The 20,723-nt window shown below is 40.8% G+C and overlaps 1 protein-coding gene across 1 annotated transcript in view; it reads right to left on the reverse strand.

The window, feature by feature from the left end:
- Positions 1-3,210: 3,210 nt before the first annotated feature.
- caln2 (calneuron 2) overlaps positions 3,211-20,723 on the reverse strand; it is a 34,273-nt gene continuing 16,760 nt past the window's right edge. Inside the window, exons 5-6 of the mRNA XM_086308985.1 lie at positions 8,287-8,440; positions 3,211-3,850 (exon numbers count right to left, since the gene is read on the reverse strand). Of these exons, the coding sequence (XP_086165111.1) occupies positions 3,723-3,850; positions 8,287-8,440 (282 nt within the window). The 3' untranslated portion in view covers positions 3,211-3,722. The remainder of the gene's footprint in view (positions 3,851-8,286; positions 8,441-20,723) is intronic.

Raw genomic sequence — 20,723 nt, forward strand, 5'->3', positions numbered from 1 at the left:
GCCTGATATTTAGAAATGACACTGCAACGATGATAGCAAGTGACAAAGCAACAACCTGAGCTTTAAATTATAAACACTAAGTGAAAGCACTGCTGCTTACAAACTTACTTTGAGCCAAAAATTATATGTATAAAAAAAGTACACTCACTTTCAGTTCTAAGGTTTTATGTGTCTGAACATAATAAAAATACACACAAACATCTTGAACATTTAACGTGCAGGCTGAAGCCTGTGAAGGCTGAAATATAGCTCCTCTGTTTTATTTCTCTGAGTGTTGCACGGTGTGACCTTGGAGGGAATTTGCTGGGGCACCCACTTCTTGGAAAATTGGCAGCTGTCTTGAATGTTTTCCAATTGTTTTCCACTTCAGTAATCTTTCTCACTGTCGTATGATGGACTTCAAATTGTTTGGAATTGCCCTTATAGGTAACCCTTCCCAGATTGACAGGCAGAAACAATTGCTTCTTCAAGATCACTGCCAACACCTTTCCTTCTTGGCATTGTGTTCACAAACACAGGAATCTTCCTGACTGGCCCCAAACTTCTGCTGTTACAGAAGTTCTCACACTTGAACTGATGTTAAGTTTGACCGTTCTGTGCTGCTTTAATTCTTGTAAGTTGTTTCAAACTCTCTTGCACATCTTTCAAAATAAACCACAGTTACTATAGTTTTTCTATCAAAACAAAATTTTATTGCATAAACATATATGGATATAACTTTTTTTTAAATTTTTTTTTTAGATTAAACAGATTAAACTCGTTATTTGCATTTTAAAATATCCATTCAGTTGGTAACTATTGCTGTTTTCTTTCTCCTTTTCTAAGCAGCATGCCAAGGTTGTTTTACATATCTGTGTTAGGATTTGTCTTTACACAATCTACAACTGGTAAAAACATGTTTTGGTAAAAACAAATCTTAAAAGCAACTTTCAAAAACATGAAAATCATGAATTGATCCTGTCCTGATACAGATGTACAGTATAACAATGTAAACATCAAAAGTGTCGATAAAAGGTCTTGTTTCCCTTACATAGCCATGCAAGGATGTCTGAATGGCACAATTATCGGAGAATTGTTAAGATAAAGCGCTCTATGCTGGTTTCAAAAGGGTTGTGATGCTAATCGACAAAGGCGAAGAGATGGCCCATTGGTCAAATGTCAATATCAAAGACGAACCGACTTACAGGAATAAGTGTAGCATACATTATACAGCAGTTTATACAAGGACAATGAGGCAGTGAGAACATTCCAGTAAAACCTAATGTGAAGAAAACACACGATATATTGAATTCAATATAAAGTTTAACCATCCACAGTGAGGCCTACAGACTCTACCCTAGGTGACGTGAAACAGAGATGTTGGTGACGTGACCTTGTATTTGCATATTTATGAAAATGCCCTCTTCCGCACTCTGATTTGATTAATAGCTGGTAGAAACTAGAAAAATGGCTATTACTGTATAAATTGGAAAGTCAAATACAGTATGTGACAGTAGTACATACATACCTACATTTAGACCAAGGCTGTGCCACCACAAAGAAAGATTATTGGATTCCCTGTCTTTCAAAGACATGAAAACCTAAACAAGAACATGCATACTGATTTACAGTATTATACATTTTTGCTGTAATCTTACAAAGCTTTCTTAAATTTTTTATTTATTTTTAAAGAGAGCCCTCTCCCCTCTTACCTTCTTTATATTTTGTCTAAGCCGGACTTGTGGTTGCACATTAGTTTGACTGAAACATCCAGTTTTGTTTCTCTCCGCCCTGCCAAAGTGCTAGAAAACAAGTGAAATTGCTCCAAGTTCTAAGTGGAAACAAACAAGTCTACAATAATATCCCAGGGGAGCACAGTGCAGTCCGCTTACACTGCTGTTATGGCGTGTTGCAATCGGGAATAATAAACACTAGCATATATAAAGCTACATCTACATAGGGCTGGGCTATTTGGTTAAGATAACTGTAAACAATATTTGCTGTAATTTTCACTAATTCCTTAAATTTGTTTATGAAAACGTAACATTTTGCTCAGTCCCCACAATACTGTTCTAATCTCAGCACATAAATAATGATGTTTATTTATTCCCCAGCCCCAAACCAACACCACCGAGTACAGCTTCATCCTCAGATTTAATATATTGTGTCACTGAGATGTTCAACCTTGGCTGTCTCCATTACGCAAGAAGAGGAGCATGATTCTAATCTCCTACAAGGTCTTTCTTGGACTTTTTCATCCCAGTAAGCCTTGTAAAAAATAAAAAATAAAAATCTCTATTAAATCTGAACCATAGAACACAGCATTGACCCCAGAAACTACAACAGGTATCACCTTCAGTCTTTCATCCAACCTTGATCAACTGTTGCAACAATCCAGTTTGGCAAAGAAATGTTTGTTAAAAAAAGTGACCAATACAGACCAAAGTGCCCTTGTGACACTGACACAAAAAACATATCAAAGCTCAGATTTATTGGCGGTGTTCTTCCCCCCTGTAGACATAGTAAACATGGCTGTTCAGGCGTTTACCTGCAGTACTTATTTTCACCACTAGACGGCAACCTTGTCCAAGAAAACAACTGTATTAGACAGCATGTCACAACTCTATCCCTGATATAGCTCAGTAGTTTCTATCTTTCATACATTCTGCTGTTGAGAGGAATAATACATTACATAAGCTAAGTAGTATTATATATACAGTGAAATCCATGGGGAACAAGTAGGGGTAATGTTTGGTATGGCAGTGTGTATTGTGGCATGCTTTTGCTTGGTTTATGTTTACCACAGCTGGGCAGTATTACAGTGACATGCTGAGATGAAACATTTTCTCCCAGTACATTCCTAAACATATTTTTCAGTCCTCACTCCATTTGATTAGATTTTTTTTAAAACCTTTCCAAGCTTACTCGTGGACACCACTGTTTTTCACATCTCACACAAATCTTCCTTGACCAAGCAATCAATCAATGAATCAATCAATGAATCAATCAATACTACTAGTGGGATAGCAATGACTGTTGAGTGGGTTGTCACTGAGTACTGAGTTGTGCTTCTTGTAGATTCACATAGAACGTATGTGACCCAAGACTGGTGGACTAATGTAAATCACAAAGTCTTTTGTATACATAACTATATATATATATATATATATATATATATATATATATATATATATATATATATATATATATATATATGTGTGTGTGTGTGTGTGTGTGTGTGTGTGTGTGTGTGTGTGCATTTCAATACTGTGCCCACCATTCACTCATTCCACATTCAGTGCAACTTCTGAAGTTGTCCATAGTAACCATTATTTGTTTTCTGTAATTAGGAATGGCTCAAAGCACCTGATACACATTTTCGGTAATTAGAAAATCAAGTTTAAAGGGTGGTCTTGTTCTTGAAAACAACAAAATAATACCCTCCCCCCTTAATTTCAGTGTTTTATATAAAAACAGAATTCTTTTGCAGTTCAGGTTCCTTACGATCAGTAAATCCAGTGACTCTATGTGGTGACATCGTCAATACAACTCCTTTCATTTTACTTATTTTACTCATTGTCTGCCTTTGTAAGTTCAGTTCAAATAAAACTTAAAAAAACAAAAAAACAAAACTCAACTGATTGTTTAGAGAAGTGCTTGGGTTGTGGTCCAGCTTTGGCTGCAAAGACAAGATGTGAGGTCATGGCTGTTCTGTCCACTCCCCATGCTCACAGTGCAATTGGTTACTCCATGCCGTTCCGCAGCATCTGATTGGCTGCGATAAGCATGACACTGATGATGAAAGCCATAGCAAAGGCGCAGATCAGGCTTTTCCTGACACACGTTTGCCTATTCTTCTTCTTGGGATGAACTGAGAGAAGTGAAAAAAGAAGAGAAATGAAGAGATTATTATAATTTGTCTTTTTTTTTTTGTACATCTTATTTTTTGTCATGGTAAATTCAGTTGCTACTGCATTCAGTTTGAAAACAAAGAAATAGAAACTGGACGTTCAAATGAATAGTCTTTGTGACTTCCTGTTTTAGTTAGAAGTCACTCACTTTCATGCACTGTGGTTTGTTTTACTTTCTCCCCGTGTTTTTCCCACCAATTTTGTGCACCACCTGTTACTAATCTAATCCATCTCCCCAGTGTACATATCCCTAGCTCTCCAGTAATAAGCTCCCAGATTGTCTCGTTCCGCTCAGTCGTCAAGTTATCAAACAATTTACTTCCTTCTGTGTGGTATTCTCCTCATTTCTTTGATTTACTACATGGGTTGTCTGTCTGTTCCTCTTTTTTTCTCCCATTACATCTTCTGCATTCTTTGCTATGCCAAGTGGCCATCTGTATATGACCTCAACTTGGCAAAATATTTGAGGTTTGGATTTTATCCTGGCCCTGGTTGCCTCTATTTGGGTCCTTCTGTCATGTAAGGTGTTTGCTTGACATTTCGGGAAAAGAGCTCCCTTGCAGGGAGTTAAACCAGAAGATCAATATCACTTTTATGTTAGGAATTAGGTGTGGAGTCAGAGCTAAGAGGCAGTCAGCTTAACTCACCCTAAAAGTCAGGTGAAACTACAGCATCTCTAATGCTCTGCCATGCTTTAAAATTTGTACCCGTGAATAACCTTCTAACATTCGCAAGCAGCAGATACTCGAAGTCAACACAGGTGGCCAAAAATAACACCTGGTGAGTTTTATGGTTGCTTGTAGGTAAAATTGATCGGACAATTTCTTGGAAGGTCTTTCTTTTGTGTTAGCATATATGCTAAGCTAACCACTTGCCGGAGCTAGCTTCACACTATACTTAGATCACAGGTGCAAGAGATATCTCACAAGAAAAACAAGCACAGTATTTTCTCAAAATGTTGCATCATGGTATGAAACAGGTAATAGATAGCCCCCTTGGTTTTCTGCTGCTCTCACAGTTGATTGTGTCTTTAAAAAGAAAAAACAAAACAGTTAATTGGCTTTATATGGAGGCAGGCCTTGTTACATGCTGATCTGGTGATTTATAATGGCTATACAACCGCGTCTTGGTGTGCAGCATTAAAAAAGAAGTCAGTGGATGTTCTCACAATCTCAGTGAGGCAGTTTTAGGGGATACAGTCTCCCACCCATATGCAACCTCCATGATCATATAATCAAAGCTCATGTGAAATCTAAGTGACTTCCACTAGCTGAGTGAAAACTCCAACATATTACCAAAAGCTTCAAAATGCAACTAAATGGACCTTTGAGTTGAGACTGTTTTAACACGGCATTCAAGAAAGAATGTGTGAAGGTTTAGAAAATAAAGTCTGCGGAACAATAAAGGTAACGGGCATTTTCTCTCCAAGTGTCTAATGGTCTTCATGAAGAATTCAGCTTTTACCATTTTAACCTGTTCCTCGGGAGACATGTTGGTTCTTTGACTCAAACAAATGCAGGTGAAGTAGCAGCTAACATTTCTGGTTGCCATGTTTTGCAGCTTATCTCGGTGACCCAGATCGTCGAGTTGAAGCGTCTCCAGTGTAAAGACAATCAATTCATCAGAGGCAAAAACTGGTTACAACGCACGCAAAGCTGCAAAGCAAAAACAAAGACAAGAGGCGCAAGGTGGAACTTTTGTTCTGCTTGGGGTGTTTGGGATGACAGGCCCCTGCTTTCCTCCTTAAAGACATTATCTTTGGAGACTGAGAGAAAAAGATGAGCAGAGACAGATGTGTCCTCCAACAGGCCTTGAAGCAGGAGTAACAACCAAAAGTTTCCTTGCTGTCAGCCTGCTTGTCTCAGGTTGTTAGTATCACACACTGCATCAATAAATCAAGTCAGCGCTCAGACTTGGGGATCTAAGAGGAACTGTGAAAGGCACTGGGGTCCCACTGGACAGGACGCAGATGGGAACGAAGCAGCCATGAAAGAGGGAAGCTGAGTATATGGGAAGAGGGTTAAATGTGGAGAGGTGTACAGCTGTCCTTTAGAAGTGATGTCTATACCTCTTCATGTCTTCTACATCCTCCCCCTGCCTATTTTCCCACTCTCAACATTTTTATACTTTCCATTTTGCTCTCCCTAACTCCACGATACAGCCTTCCCTCAACACCAAAAACTTCGTGAAAGAGAGTGCCAAGCCAGCAGTTCCCTGATCCTCTTTAGCCTCTTATCTTCTGTCCCTTCTCTGCTTAGTTTCACCATTTCCCTCCAGCTGTCTCTTTTTAAGGTCTCCCCAAGACTGAGTCCCAGTGGATTCATTAAGGCTTTCTAAGTTTTTCAATGTGTTTGATCTTTCTTTACCTTTGTCTTAGTCTTACTCAGTGGATGTTTCACAGCAGACAGGCAATTTTGGGCTCTGCAGGGTCAGGTTTAGGCTTTCATTTCCCTATTCTCCCTACAGCGACATAAGTTGTTCATAGGCTGGAAAAATATTGCCTGTCTTTCAGCTGTTCAGTCAAACATTTAGCAGGGCGTCAATCTTCAATCTGTCTTACTCCTGGCTTCAAAAACTTACAGACATTAATTTATGACTGCAGGATGTTTAGATTTTATCATCTAAATATTACTTCAGCAGTCTTGATTTTTCATAGTCTTTTTGACATGATCAACACTTTACAGGTGAAACTTCTGTGATGGATATAGCAACAGATTAGAAAATGAAGGATTTCACCTCAAAGTTTTGCTAAACAACACTTAAAAGGTTGCTTCTGCGAGCCTGAGGATTCACCCATAGCACAGTGCTATGTAGTTTTCACTTTGTTCCAGTAGCACTAAGTTTTCTCCTTTCCTCAGACTTTTCATTTCTCTTAACTTTATTTCTCGTGAGCAGCTGGTTTGCTCTGGCACATCATGACTCCCAGTCAAGTCCCATAGCACATTCACTCATTTGTTGAAGTTGTTTTGATTCAGTCAAAAGACTGTATTTAAAGCAAAGGTTTTAGAATTTTACTTGTTGCTGTCAGCTATCTGTACAGTCAAACCTGTCTTTGCAGTCAGAGGAGTTAACCTTCTTTTGGCTTAAGCACTTCCACATCAGCCAAAAGCTCACATACAGTCCATGATTCAGTCCTTGGTTTAGTTTGTAGACAATGATAAGCTGGCTGACAGCACACACTTGCATCAGTGGCTCTCTCTAGACATAGTCAAAATGAAACCAGGGCAGCTGTCAAGATCATGTCTGACTAGACAAGCAGAAAAACAAAAACAATGACTCTGTGCAGGTAAAGTGTGCACGAGGGCTCCTGTAAGAGAACTGATCACTGCAATAATCCTTTGCTGATGGTAAATGGCTAGTATAATGTTTGGAGTGTTGCTTATTTTCTTACACACTGCTGAGATCAGACGACTCGTGCCTGTGCCTCAAGTATGAAGGCATAAAGCTCACCATAGCGAAAAAGTCTGGAATCAGAGAGCTAGCCTGGCACTCTACAAAACTCCACACCTAAACCGTAAATACAGCTATTTGTGGTGTCATGGCAAATAGTTATGAGTGTTATCGTGTGCTTTAATTATTTGCTTGAGACGTTTCACTGAGTTTGCCAAGCAGACTTGAGGAAGTCAACACACAGTGTTCTGCAGCTTAACCGCTTCATTTTGTGTACTGATAAAAGACAGAAAACCCCCCAAAACAAAACACACCAAACTGTGAGTGTTAGAGGCTTTTTGGGTATTATTCTTTGCAGAGAACCAGGTTAGCTGCCAAAGTGAAATTGCATTTCTTTTTTACTCCGTTTACTCATCCATTTAACTGTGGTCAAGTTGGCCAGAGGTATGATTTAGTTTTGTCCAAAACAATAAGTAGCAGCTGCCTTATCTGTCTTGTTACAGGCATTTTGGTGAAGATTTTTCCACAGTCACTGAAGAAACAAGTCAGAGTTTGCATTAAGTTAGCTCACAGCAACTTGTACAGATGTCCTGATCTTATACATGCTGACCATGTTTTTCTCTTTCCATTTTTAATGAATATGGCTAGTTAGCAATGCAGGAAGATGATGCCCTAATTTCCATCCTCCTGAGCTCTGATTGGTTGATTATCTCTCATAAACAGCCACCAGGGATAATCCAGAGATGTGGAGAGAGAAAGAAACTGGTTTCCCCCTGCTTCTTGTCTAATTGCCTCTTGGCTGTAGCTTCATAGCACACAGTAATAAAAGCGATATTGATCTACTCACCAGGCTCTTGGCAAAAAAACAAATATGTGTACTTTGGATTGTTTAATCAGTTCGAATAAGCATAGTGCATGTTGTTATTTGAATCATTAAGAGATTACTGTTTACTGCCCAAAACACCTTTTTATACCAACAAAGTTTCCACGAGAACTGCTTCCTCACCTCCCTCATACTCAGGGCAGTTCCCTGAGGTTTCATTGAGGCTTTCCTCCTCGGTGATGATAATGTTCTCTATGTCCTTCATTGTCAGGTGGTCCCGGAAGGCGTGGAACAGCACCTGCTTCAGCTCATCCAGAGACAGCTGCTGCATGTCGAACTGCAGGGGCACACAGCAATCAATGCAGATACACAGTCAAACACAGGCCGACTTCATGAGGGCAGATAAATATAGAAGAATGAGGTGTAGGAAATGACGCTATATATGAATATATTTTTAATTAGTCAACAGCGTAACGCAGGGATACAGTATGTAGGTAGGAACTGTGTCAGTTGTAATGTAAAGAAAACTGGAGCTATTTTTGGTGCATGAGTCATGATATAATCCTGTTTTTCCTGTTCACATGTATAGGCGGAGAAACTGGCATGTTGGCTTCCATGTAGGTGGTCGTTTTGTGTAATTGTTTCATATTATTAATAAGGGTATCAAATATCCATGACTTGAAGTCTGAATCTTTGCCTCTGTCCAACATCTATTCTACCCCCCAACCACCCAGGGGCTCAATCCAGGGATACTCATGGACATATCCCTCAAGCCCAGCATGCAGGCCTAGATTATTTACCTCACTGACTGCCTGAAATACAATCAGTCGCTTGGTTTAGCACGGCAGATGGACACAGAGAGGCAGGCATGGCGAAGACGAAGAAAAGAAGGGTTTGATGGAGAAAGGAAGAGAGAGACACAGAGATAAGAAAACAGCCACCCCTGGCATCGTTGCCCACCTCTCAATTTTAAATACACGTAGACATTGAGGGCTAGCAGGAGGGACCATGCGCTTACCTGCTGCTCTCTGGCAGGTAGCTCCAAGCCCTCCTGGGTTTTAAATGCACCTTAGAACACACATGCATCAACATTACAATGAACGGGTGGAGGGAGGTTCGGAGTCTTCTCTCACCCCCATTCTCTGCGACCTGCTGGAGCAGGGGGGCTAGGACTAGGAGGAGGAGTTGGCCGTCCGACTGCGGTCTGGAGTGTGGAGCCTTCCTGCTGCTGCGGAGTCGGGGCGGTCTGCCTCTCCCCACCGCAGGGAAAAAGGGAAACACCACCTGGGTCTGGGTGCAGTTCCCCCCTCCAGGGGCGGGGGCACCTAGACCCGGTTTGTAGAGTACGCTTGGGGAGTGTGATCGTGTGTACAACGTCTCTTTATGTCTGTCTCCACGTTGGTTGAGTGTGGAGTAAGTGCATATGAGAGCATGAGGGTGGGAATGGATGTTTGTATCTGTGTGTGCCTGTATGTCTGTGTCTATATGTCAGGTTGGGTGTCAGGCGCCACCTCTCTGGGGACATCTCAGGCCCTCCAAGGTTTGGAGGCCTATCTCCCCCTACCACCACTTCCCCTGCCAGTGGCGGACCCCCTCAGACATCGGTGCGTTGGTGGTTCTTTGTGTCCGGGGATGGGCGTCCAGGTACACACCGGCTCACTCCTTGGCGGCCGCTTATCGGGGCCTGGAGCCTGGGGCTCGCTCGGGCCACTTCGGAGGTGGGGTGCCCCCGGCCTCTCGGCCTGGGGCTCGGTCACTCAGGCGCAGCTGGCTGCCGGCGGAGCTCACGGGCGCGTCACTGCAACTCCCCCTGGCTTCTGCTCCGCGGCTGCTGAGTGAGCCCTCATCTGGGACTCTCCTCAGCTCTTTCTGGGACAGTGGCGCAGCTGCCCCTCTGTTGGTCTTCCTTGGTCTCTTGTGTTCTGGGGGCCTCTGGATGTCTGGAGTTTTGATCTCCTCCACACCTGCTTCATGCCCTGGAGGACGGGGCTGTGGCCCCCCCACACCCTCTAGCAGATCATTACATGAAGGAACCTTTTAAAAAAACAAAAAACAAGCGCGTCCATGTTCACAGGTGTACACACGGGTGATCACACCCACAAACTACACCCTTTTTGGCTCCTACCTCAAAGCACACTGTGTTCTGTTGATCTTATGTGCTGCACAATAATGTTTAACATTTAGTATTTACTGTCATATTCCCATATATCATTGTGATGTTGTTTATTCTATTACTCTTGTTCTCTTCTGCTTGTTTTCTTTTTTCTTTCTCAGCAGGTGATCCAGGTGATTGATATATGCATTTTTTTTCTGCCCGTTCTGTTGGTTTTTGTCTTTTGCCCTTCTCCCCCGTCCCTCTTCTCAGCTGTTTCTCTTTCCCTCTTTCTTTCTCCCCTTCTTTCCCCCAGTCAAGTCTGTCCCGTATTCAGTAAGTGAAAATAAAATAAACAATAAAAGGTGAATCAAATGGACCATTACGGCAAGGCTGGGATGGTCAGTTTGGTAAAGTAAATCCGTTGGGCATCTTTCTTTGCCTTTAGACAACAATTCTGATGGCAAAAGAGCCAAACGGGACAGGCCAAAAAAAAAAAAAAAAAAAGAAAACAGGAAAGCACGATGAGGTCAAAGAAAAGGGAGATGTGTGAAGTAGTGGGAGACAGATGGAGAAAACAGAACTGGCAGACAATGGTGGTAAAAAAGTAAAAGAGCTGCGTTTGTGAAGAAGAGATGCTCATTTTAACGAGAAGATAATCCTGCTCTTGCTTTACTGACTTGCTCACTATACGCTAAAATACTAAAACCAGTGTGCTTTATGACTAATGACTTTAGGGAAAACCACAGATGTTGAATGAAAAGGGGAGGGAGGGCTTATAAATGATTTTAGAAGCATGACTGTTAGATTTGTATTGTTGATTGTCATTTATGCTTAGAAATATCTACTCATATATGCTTATATGCTTTGTGTGTATGTAGACGTCATATGTTAATGAACCTATGTATATTCATGTAACCTCAATAAAAGAGCAGCGTTACGGGGGAGTGGACGAGAGCAACTGGGGTCAAGCGAAGGAACGGCGTTTGTCCAGTTCTCTCCTGTGCAGGAGAAACATAAAGAACTTTGCCTACTCGTGTCTTGCTTTTGCTGTGTAGTAGAATTGTCTTGAACGTTCCAGCGAATAGGTTTACGCTGCAAACCTATCAATGACCTTGCGTGAAACCTAAACATGTCTTTGGGACTTACAAATTTTTGGTTAATCCTTACATCACCTGCCTGGTCAGGCTTGAAGTTGAGGCCCATTTCTTGTTTAATCGACAAGTTTCACATTTTGGGGAAAAAACAAACAAACTGATTTGCTTTCTTTCTGGAATTTCAATGTGCAGTCTCGTCTCTGTCCATTAAATATGATGCTAAAGCCAGTACATAGTTCGCACAGTGATATGGAACAAAGGGGGAACAGTCCTTTGCCAAATATAGGCTTGTATAGCTCACAAATTACAGAGTCAGAATAAAGGTTTTCCCATTTCCAGACATTAGTGAATACAGCTGTGACAGCATATTTGGACAGATACTGTATGAGAGTGGTATTAATCTTTTTTTTTAAACTCTGTGTCAGAAAATAATTGATTTATAGCATCATCTTCGAGATGTATTAGTGAGTCTTGTCCTGACTCTGAGATCATTCTTTGTCTTTGTTATTATTTTTTTCTGTGTCCTGTTGTATTTTGTCATACTTACACTTCCTTTCATTGCCTGTCCTGCCCTACTGTCTGTCACCTGTGTCTAATTGTCCTTCATTTATGCGTTTAGTAGCCTCTTCTCTGCCTAATTGCCTTTGTATCGTGTGTCATGTTCTTCAGCATTTCTCTTTGGAAGTTTTTTCTCCCTTAACATCATGATGCTCAGTAGTGGTCCGAGAACGGATTTGAGAACTAAACATAACAGGAAGAAGAAGTTTGATTTTTGTAGTTTTTTCCCCCGCCATGGCCACTACTGAAGCCGCTGATGTCAGTCCTCTCTTTTCCACGGATGCATTCCCAGTGTCCAATCTAAAACCAGTTCCACACATTTCCACTGACTAAAGACGGTGCCAAAAAGCCGGCACCAGCATGGCATCACAAAATTACTGGGCCCAAAATCAGGATCGATGCCAGCAGTGGATAGAGGAGGGGCAAGAGCATCTCAGATGATTTGCAAATATGAAGATTGTTTAAGCTTCTGTTTCTATTTTGTGCATTTAAGCGTTGTGCTCATGTTTTGTATTTTATCTAGGTTCCTAAATGCTAGTGCTTTGATTACACTGAACATTTGAAAATTGTTTTGAGAAGGAACAAAATTCTGTGTCATAAAATGAATTCCTTTTGGTATCATAAAGAAAAAAAAAATCTTACACATAAAAATCCCCAAATTATTAGCTAATTTGGGGAATTTCTGATTTATAACAGATCTCAAGACTGCAAGAAAAGAAAAAAGTGAATCATAACTGATATATTGACCCATTAATAGAAATGTCCTTGAACAGGCATGGATACACATGATAACAAGGACTTGTGTCAGGTCTTTATGTATTTTGCACGTCCACTTCTCTGTGCTCTGCAAATGTGTATTGATTCCAATCTAACTGTTCGTCTTGCCTTTCCTGGGGATTTACGCTTTAATTATGGAAACATGCATTTGGATGCATACTCGCACACAAACCCACACAAATGAAAGCAAACTTGAGACACTGCAGTAAATAACTGCAGACACAAAACTGCACAGACACCCTCTCTGGGTTTCTATCTCATCCTCTTCTCCCTCTCTCTCGCTTTCTCTCTCACACACACACACACACACACACACACACACACACACACACACACACACACACACACACAATTCAACACCCACGCATGCAGATGCTTTTATTTGGTTAGCTAAGGTAAAACAACCCATAGGAGATTATTCACAATTTGGCAAACATGAAACTAAAGCAACTTTTATTTTCAAAAGGACAAAAGTGACAGGAGTGGGTAAAGATAGAGGGGCTGTAAGACACAACAAACAAGATTCAGTGCAGGGGTATGAGTTGTAATCATCTTAGCCAGAGCTGAAAAACAAACTGCAACAACAAATCATAATTCCTGGCTTAAATAAAACTGTCACTCTACCACCCAAAAAGCTGGCAGTGGAACAGGGATCCATCTTCACATGCTTTTCTTGATTTTTCTCTCATTTCTTTCCATGTTGGGAATTTTTTTTTCTTACTTCAATGAAACTCACAGAGGGAGCTGACTGGAATGTAAAGTACCTTCAGGCAAATTTGTGATATTGGTCTATGAAAATAAATTGTCTTGACTTCTGTTAAATTTGCAATTAGCATAAAAAAACCTGTTTAGACTTTTAACTGAATAATGCTGCCTTGTCTGGTGCTCCAGGGCAAATAAATAGGGTTTGGTAGCAGCAGTTGGAGGGCATGAGCTGACTGACTTCTGCTATCTTTCTTGCCATAGCCGTCTCTAAATTGAATAGATACAAGGAAATGGAGGAAAACCTCTTCGGACTGCAGCCGCAGGACAGACGACATGACAGGTGAGGCAGGAGCATGGAGAATGTACAATGTTCCTGACTGTCTATCGACTGGGTGAAATCCACAGTGGTACTTGTTACTAAGCAGCAGAGTGATTTCTCCTCCTGCCAGGTCTCTGACATCCCCCCTCCCCAAACACACACAATGAAGACCAAGAGTTTTCCTGTCAGAGCATTTTGTCTTTCACTGACTGAAAGACAATTTGTGTGTCTCTCTATATAGAAATGTGTGTTTGTATGTGAGTGAATGGTTGACAGAGAAGCAGCAGGGGATCGCGAGCAGTGACCGGTGACATATCGAAGGAGCCAGGACACATCAATCAGAGGAACAGGTGCTTACACGCCGTCCTTCCTTACTAATCCTCCTGTCCTCGAACAACACAGGCTTGTTTCGTCATTCGTCCACCTGCTTCATCTTCTGACCCTTTCTCTAAAAAGTCACCCAGAGCGACATCCCGAAAGCAATGTTTCTTTTATTCTGTACACTTCCCCCTCACCACCTAGTTCTTCTGTCTTGCAGCAGTGCTGTCACAGTTAGGCGTCATCTTCAAGTTCAAGTAAAGTTTTTGGTTTGACTGCATGTGGCAGTGCAAAATTGACTTAAAAAAGGAAGAAGCTACAGTCAACCAGAAATGAATAATAGATAAACAAGAGCCACGGGAACAGAAATCAATTGCAGATGTATGTGAGGGAATAAAACTGAAAATAGGAAAATTCTCAATTGAAAGTTGCTGAAACTCACTAGGCACCATACTGGTCACTTTTCAAACACGTGTTAAAGTAATCCACTTAATCTCACTGCACTTTAAAATATGGGGAAGCAGGGACACAACATTTTTAAAACGCACTAATCTTTGCTTATTAGAATGAACACTGTGGTGTGTTTTTAACAGCTGTAGATGCAGACAGTCTTTCCTTTGGGTTTCAGTTTTCATTGATAAAATAACTCACAGCTGGCTACGCTTAAAAAAGATGAAAACTTAACAAGTTGATGATAGAAATTTAGAACCCTGACTTAAATATCAGTTAATATTTTTAATGAATATTTGACACAGATTAATCATCTCTTTGACACATTACATGACTTGAATGAATTAAACCTCTGAGTGCAGTCCCTGTAAAAATTCATCTCTTGTATTTTAAATGGCACTGACTCCAGAGGTGGCTAAAGTACACACTTTCTTTACTGAAGTAGAAGCACAGACACTTGTGTTTAAAACAAAAACAAACAAACAAAATAATACCAGCACATGAGAATGAAATGTCATGCCAATCTAAATCTATTGAATGTACTTAGCTGGAATCTCTTATGTAAGACACAAGCAGGGAAATAGTTATATTTTCTGCCTACATTGTAGATGGGTGACTATTCAGGTGCCTCCTGAATCGAACCTACAGAGAGGAGTGCTCCAGGGTGCCACCAATTACTCACCCGTGTAGTTCCACTGCAAACCTCACTGTCACTCACACTGAAATCTAAATGGTGCAATCTACCTATGCTCGGTGTGTACACTCTTATGCATCGGGGAGGGGATTCCACATCGTGCCTAGCCCCTCAACAAGCGACCACACCGCCACTAAAGACACAGCATAAAACCTTAAACAAATTAGTAAAAGATAAAACAAATACACCCTAAGTTACAGTACTTTATAAAAGCAAGATTTAAAATACAGAAAATAATTCTGAGTAAAAGACCATAAAACCAGGACTCAGTCGAGGCCAGTCCATAAACGTTTGTAAGATAACAGGCCACAACAAGACAGAATAAAACCGAACAAGACCGCAGCAGTATGGCACAATCCACTTTCTAAAGGGCGATACTAAAATGAACAGCTTTCATGAGCAGACCTGCAGTGCTTAGCTGCCTAACGGTCTCAGCTACCTTGGATGGGAAAAGACTGCCAAATACCTCCATGTGGTAGTGAAGCGCAGCTGTTTCTTATAGGGCCTCTAATTAGCAGCTGGGAAGGTGTGGATGTTAGTGCTGCATTTGCGGACATCACGTAAAAATCTACTTCACTACATTACCTTTATATCTAACCTCTCTTCTTCCTGTCCTGCCCTGTCTTTCTTACATCTTTCTCCATCTCTGAGAGAACTTTTTTCTCTGGCTGGGAAACAGAGTAGCTACAGACACGGTGAGTGACAAACTGCGCACAAACAGTCTGTATATTTGCTGATATTTCTTGAGCTGCATTTGAAATGTTGCATTTGAAATTGCCTGCCACTTAAAAAATGTTGCTCCCTTTATACTTGCTCCTCTTCTGTAGAGCTAGCTAGATACTCACATACTCCAAACTAGAGATGTACCGATCCGATATTACGTATCGGTATTGGTCCGATACTGACGTCAATTACTGGATCGGATATCGGAGGGAAATAAAAAATGTAATCCGATCCATTAAATATCAAAAAACCTCACAAAACTTGCAACATGGCGTAACTCGGCTCATAACCGTAGCACGTCGGAGCAGTGTGCATCACGTGATAGAGCGGCCATCTGGCATTTCATCTCCAAGGAAGTTATCCCAGAGAGAAGTAAAGCAAGTGCGTAAGTTCGTCTCTGAATGTTTATAAAGCATTTCCGCGTTAAGCTTAACAACCGATATATGGAGCGACTGCCTCTTCTCTCTCCCTCCCTCTCCTGCTGCTACTTCAGTCATGAAACTGATCAATGATCAGCTGATCGGCTTTTCTGTCAGGAGTCCGTCTCTCTTGTTTGTTTTTGGCCCACTTCACACCAGAAAGAGGAAACCAGCAACCGAACAACAGCAGCACGTTTAAGCTTAAGCTGTTGTTAGAATTTATTTAATATTACTTTGTACACCAGGATCCTTTTCTATGTAGCTGACGGCTGGTAACTGTGCAGGGGCGGATCTAGCAAAGTTTAGCCAAGGGGGCCGATAGGGCATGAACAGGGAAAAGGGGGCACAAAGACATACTTTTCTTTCTTATTCTCATTTAAAATGTCTAGCTTTTATTAAATAATTATCTGACACCCAAAGTTTTAATTTGATGTAAAATGAATAGAAGTCCATTACTGTATATAGTAACTATTAAGTCTAATATATACCCCAGTAAGCTTTTCCTTTGGGAAGGTACCATCTGTGCAGTCTGCAATTCTGTTAAAGAAAGATGTTGAATCTATTTAATTATTCTTGAAAAATAATTGATTTCTGTGCATTTTCTTTTCACACTGCATCAAATTAAGGTTGATTACGTCGATTAAGTATCATGAGGTGCAGCGTGAGGGGTAGTTCCCTATTTTGTTTTTGCTTTTTTGTTGTTGGGAGTTGGAACCCTATCCGGTCGTTAAGTCTGACGTCACTAGCCGTGTCTGGGCCTAAACTCCGCTGCAGGTCCATATATCAAACGATCACTATGGCATTACTGAGAGTTGAAAAACTGTCTAAAGTCTTTCATCTTTAATGAAATGATCAGCGTTCTGCTCTACCAGGTGTAACAATTGAGTTTAACATCCAGGCATCCATGAAAACGGAATTTATGACATTTAACGGAGTTAGAAGTTAGCAGGAAGTTAGCTCGCTAGCTTCTATCTAAATACAATATAGCATGTCCTGACTGCGGGGTTTTGGAAACAAATTAAAACGTACAGCTCTGTTATCACTTCCAACATAAATGAAGACGGAAAACTAAACAGCAGTGACGTTTGTAAGGTTACTGAAGTTTGGCTAGCTGGTATATAATGATGTGCTACGTGACCGCTAGCGACACAGCTATGTTAGCTTAATATAAACAAGCTAACTTTTTTTTCCACTCGATAACAGTTAACGTGAGTGTTCTCGGTGGTCAGGAGCAAATGTAATCGCATGGCAGGATGCTGTAAAAGGACCAAACTTCAGCCAGGAGAACAACTGAAATAATCCATCCACAATACGAGGTTAGTCATTCATATACTGCTGCATGGGCTGGGCTTTAGTTACATCCTAGGGTTTTAAAAACTGAGCTTAAATAAATGATTAGCGGTAATAAAAGCCGAGGGAGGTCAACAGTGATCACTGACTGTTTTAGGAGCTTTTTGAGATCAAATAGAAGAAAATACAAAACATTAAACATGTTAATAAAACAAAAGCCATATTAAACACAGACTACTTTAGGCCCGGAAGTAGGATTCGTCATGTCATCACTTAACGACCGGATTAGTTAGGTTGCTTAATATTTACGCTAAGTACTCTTTAAAATACCAGAATAGGGAGGATGGAGTAGGTTTAAGTTTATTAGATTGATCAGTATTGCTGAACTATGAAAATTTTTTTTTGCATACAGGTATAACAGAATACCTTTAGTCTTGTTGTTTTTTAAACTTGAGTATGACTTTGATCATCTGAAAGGCAGGACTCCTGCTGTGTCAAACATTACTTCCTGAAAAAAAAAGAAAAAAAAAGAAGAAAAATAAATAAATAAATAAATAAATAAATAAATAAATAAATAAATAAATAAACTTCAGTATGAACTTATACAAAATGCAGCAAGATAAAAAAAAAACAGTTTTATTGATTAAAAAACACTATATCGGATTCATATCGGTATCGGCAGATATCCAAATTTATGATATTGGTATCGGACATAAAAAAGTGGTATCGTGCCATCTCTACTACAAACACAACTTACGGATATCTACACAGCTCTGAAGTTTGCCCTGCTGAAGTGTAGATTTTACTACAGCAAAGTAGAACCAAGTTCAGTCTCTTGAAGATTTGCAGGAGTGTTAAGTAACACTTATTATTACACATATTATTCTGTATGTCAGCTGCGATACACACTACCTAATTATTTTTGTACAACTTGAATGAAAAACAACAACAGCAACATTTGACTTCAGTACCAAACACAACAATTTGACAATTGTTGCAAACATTTGCACATATACTTTTTCCACAGTGAAAACAAAAACAAGGCTACAGCACATTTTACCTGCAATGCCTGGAAAGAATCTGCTGACAGATTTTGATGACATACGATGCTGCTTTCTGAAAGCTGTTGGGCTCATCAGCTATAATTCACAGTGAAGTTACAACTACATGTATAGCAAGAAGTATAGCAATACACAATTTGAGATGTTGTTTTTTTATTTTTAATAAAACATGATGTTTTAAAATAAGTCACTTAAAAATCGTTTTGTTTCATTTAACCCTTTACCTCTAATGAATAATCTAATCCTTTCTGTGCTCTCGATTACCTTTTCTTTCCTACTTAATCTTCTTTTTATAAACTATATCTGTGATATTTTTGTCTCTTTTCCCTGCTCCCTGCCTACTCTGGTTGCCCCACTGGCTCATAAACCTTGCATGCCTCATTACAGGTTTGGGCTTTCTACTCTGGTGGCCAGTGTTTGGGTCCTGTCATCACTGTAACATCACACTATACATGGTTTCTGCAAATGAGGTTAAACATGCTTTGGTGGCAGGAGTAGCTTAGGTGGTTGAGCAGGCTGGCCATTAAATGTTGGGTTGGTTCAATGCCCGATTCCTCCTGTCTGCATGTTGTGCCTGTGAACATGAATCCAGGAAATGCTCCTGGCATGTTTTGGAAAAATGTGGAAGCCCATTAGGACAAAACATGCCTGCCAAATAAATGTAATGAAAGGCTGGCCACAATCATAACACGATGGCGATCCCACAGACCTCCTTCCCACTCGCTCAGCATAAATAGAATAGAATAGAATAGAATTCAACTTTATTGTCATTGCACATGCACAGGTACAGGGCAACGAAATGCAGTTTGCATCCATCCAGAAGTGCTTTAGTGATATAGATATATTACAATATATATTAGCAATAATATAGATATGTGAGTATATTACAGAAATGGGTCTATTATGGTATGTTATAATGTACACGGTATGAAGTATGTTGTGAATATTCTATAACTATAAGTATGTACAGGCTGTAGTGAGTACAAGCTATGTACAGGATATGAACAGGATATAAATATGAAAAACTATACAGAATATGAAATAAATAACTTTACAGAATCTGGGATATACAGCTATACAGAAATGGGAACTATGCAAGTTGTAAACAGTTGTAGGATTAAAGATTATCGAATGTACAGAATGATTATTTACACAGAGCTATACAGTAGTGCAGTTAAGATAAGTGAGGGTGTAGATAGTTTCTACAGAGGCTATATAAAGTGCTAGTGGTTGTGAGTGGTGGTTCAGTCCATGTTATTATTGTGTTTGAGGGTACAGTTGTCCATTGTGGGTGTGTGTATGTTCAGTCCATGAGTTTAACGTGGGTCAGATGTCAGGAGGCAGAGTTCAGGAGTCTGACAGCTGTGGGGAAGAAGCTGTTCCGGTACCTGGTGGTCTTAGTCCGGAGGCTCCTGTGGCGCCTCCCAGAGGGCAGGAGGGTGAAGAGTCCATGTGATGGGTGACTGGGGTCTTTGATGATTTTCCCAGCCCTTTTCAGACACCGCTTCCTGTAGATGTCTTTTATGGCAGGAAGTGGTGCTCCGGCGATGCGCTGGGCAGTTTTCACGACCCTCTGCAACGCCTTCCGGTCCGAGGCAGAGCAGTTCCCGTACCAGACTGTTATACAGTTGGTCAGGATGCTCTCGATGGTGCAGCGATAGAAGTTCACCAGGATGTCTGAGGACAGGTGGTTCTTCCTCAGAGTCCTCAAGAAGAAGAGGCGCTGGTGAGCCTTCTTGACCAGCTTGGAGCAGTTGGTCGTCCAGGTGAGATCCTCGGAGATGTGGACTCCCAGGAACTTGAAGCTGCTCACACGCTCCACAGCCGTCCCCTTAATGTGGATGGGTGGATGTGGGTCAGCATTCCTCCTGTAGTCCACGATGAGCTCCTTGGTCTTCTCGGTGTTAAGCAGCAGGTTGTTTCTGTCGCACCACTCAGCCAGACGATCCACCTCCTCCCTGTAGGCGGCCTCATCATTGTCACTGATGAGGCCAATCACCGTGGTGTCATCTGCAAACTTAATGATGGTGTTGGAACCATCAGCAGGTCTGCAGTCGTGGGTGAAGAGGGAGTAGAGGAAAGGGCTCATCACACAGCCTTGTGGTACACCGGTGTTC

Source organism: Aulonocara sp. 'chitande type north' Nkhata Bay, linkage group LG10 (genome assembly GCF_057382095.1).
Source record: "Aulonocara sp. 'chitande type north' Nkhata Bay isolate Kocher_YH1m ecotype deep benthic linkage group LG10, A_spYH_male_GT1.1, whole genome shotgun sequence".
In the NCBI taxonomy this organism is placed as follows: Eukaryota; Metazoa; Chordata; class Actinopteri; order Cichliformes; family Cichlidae; genus Aulonocara; species Aulonocara sp. 'chitande type north' Nkhata Bay.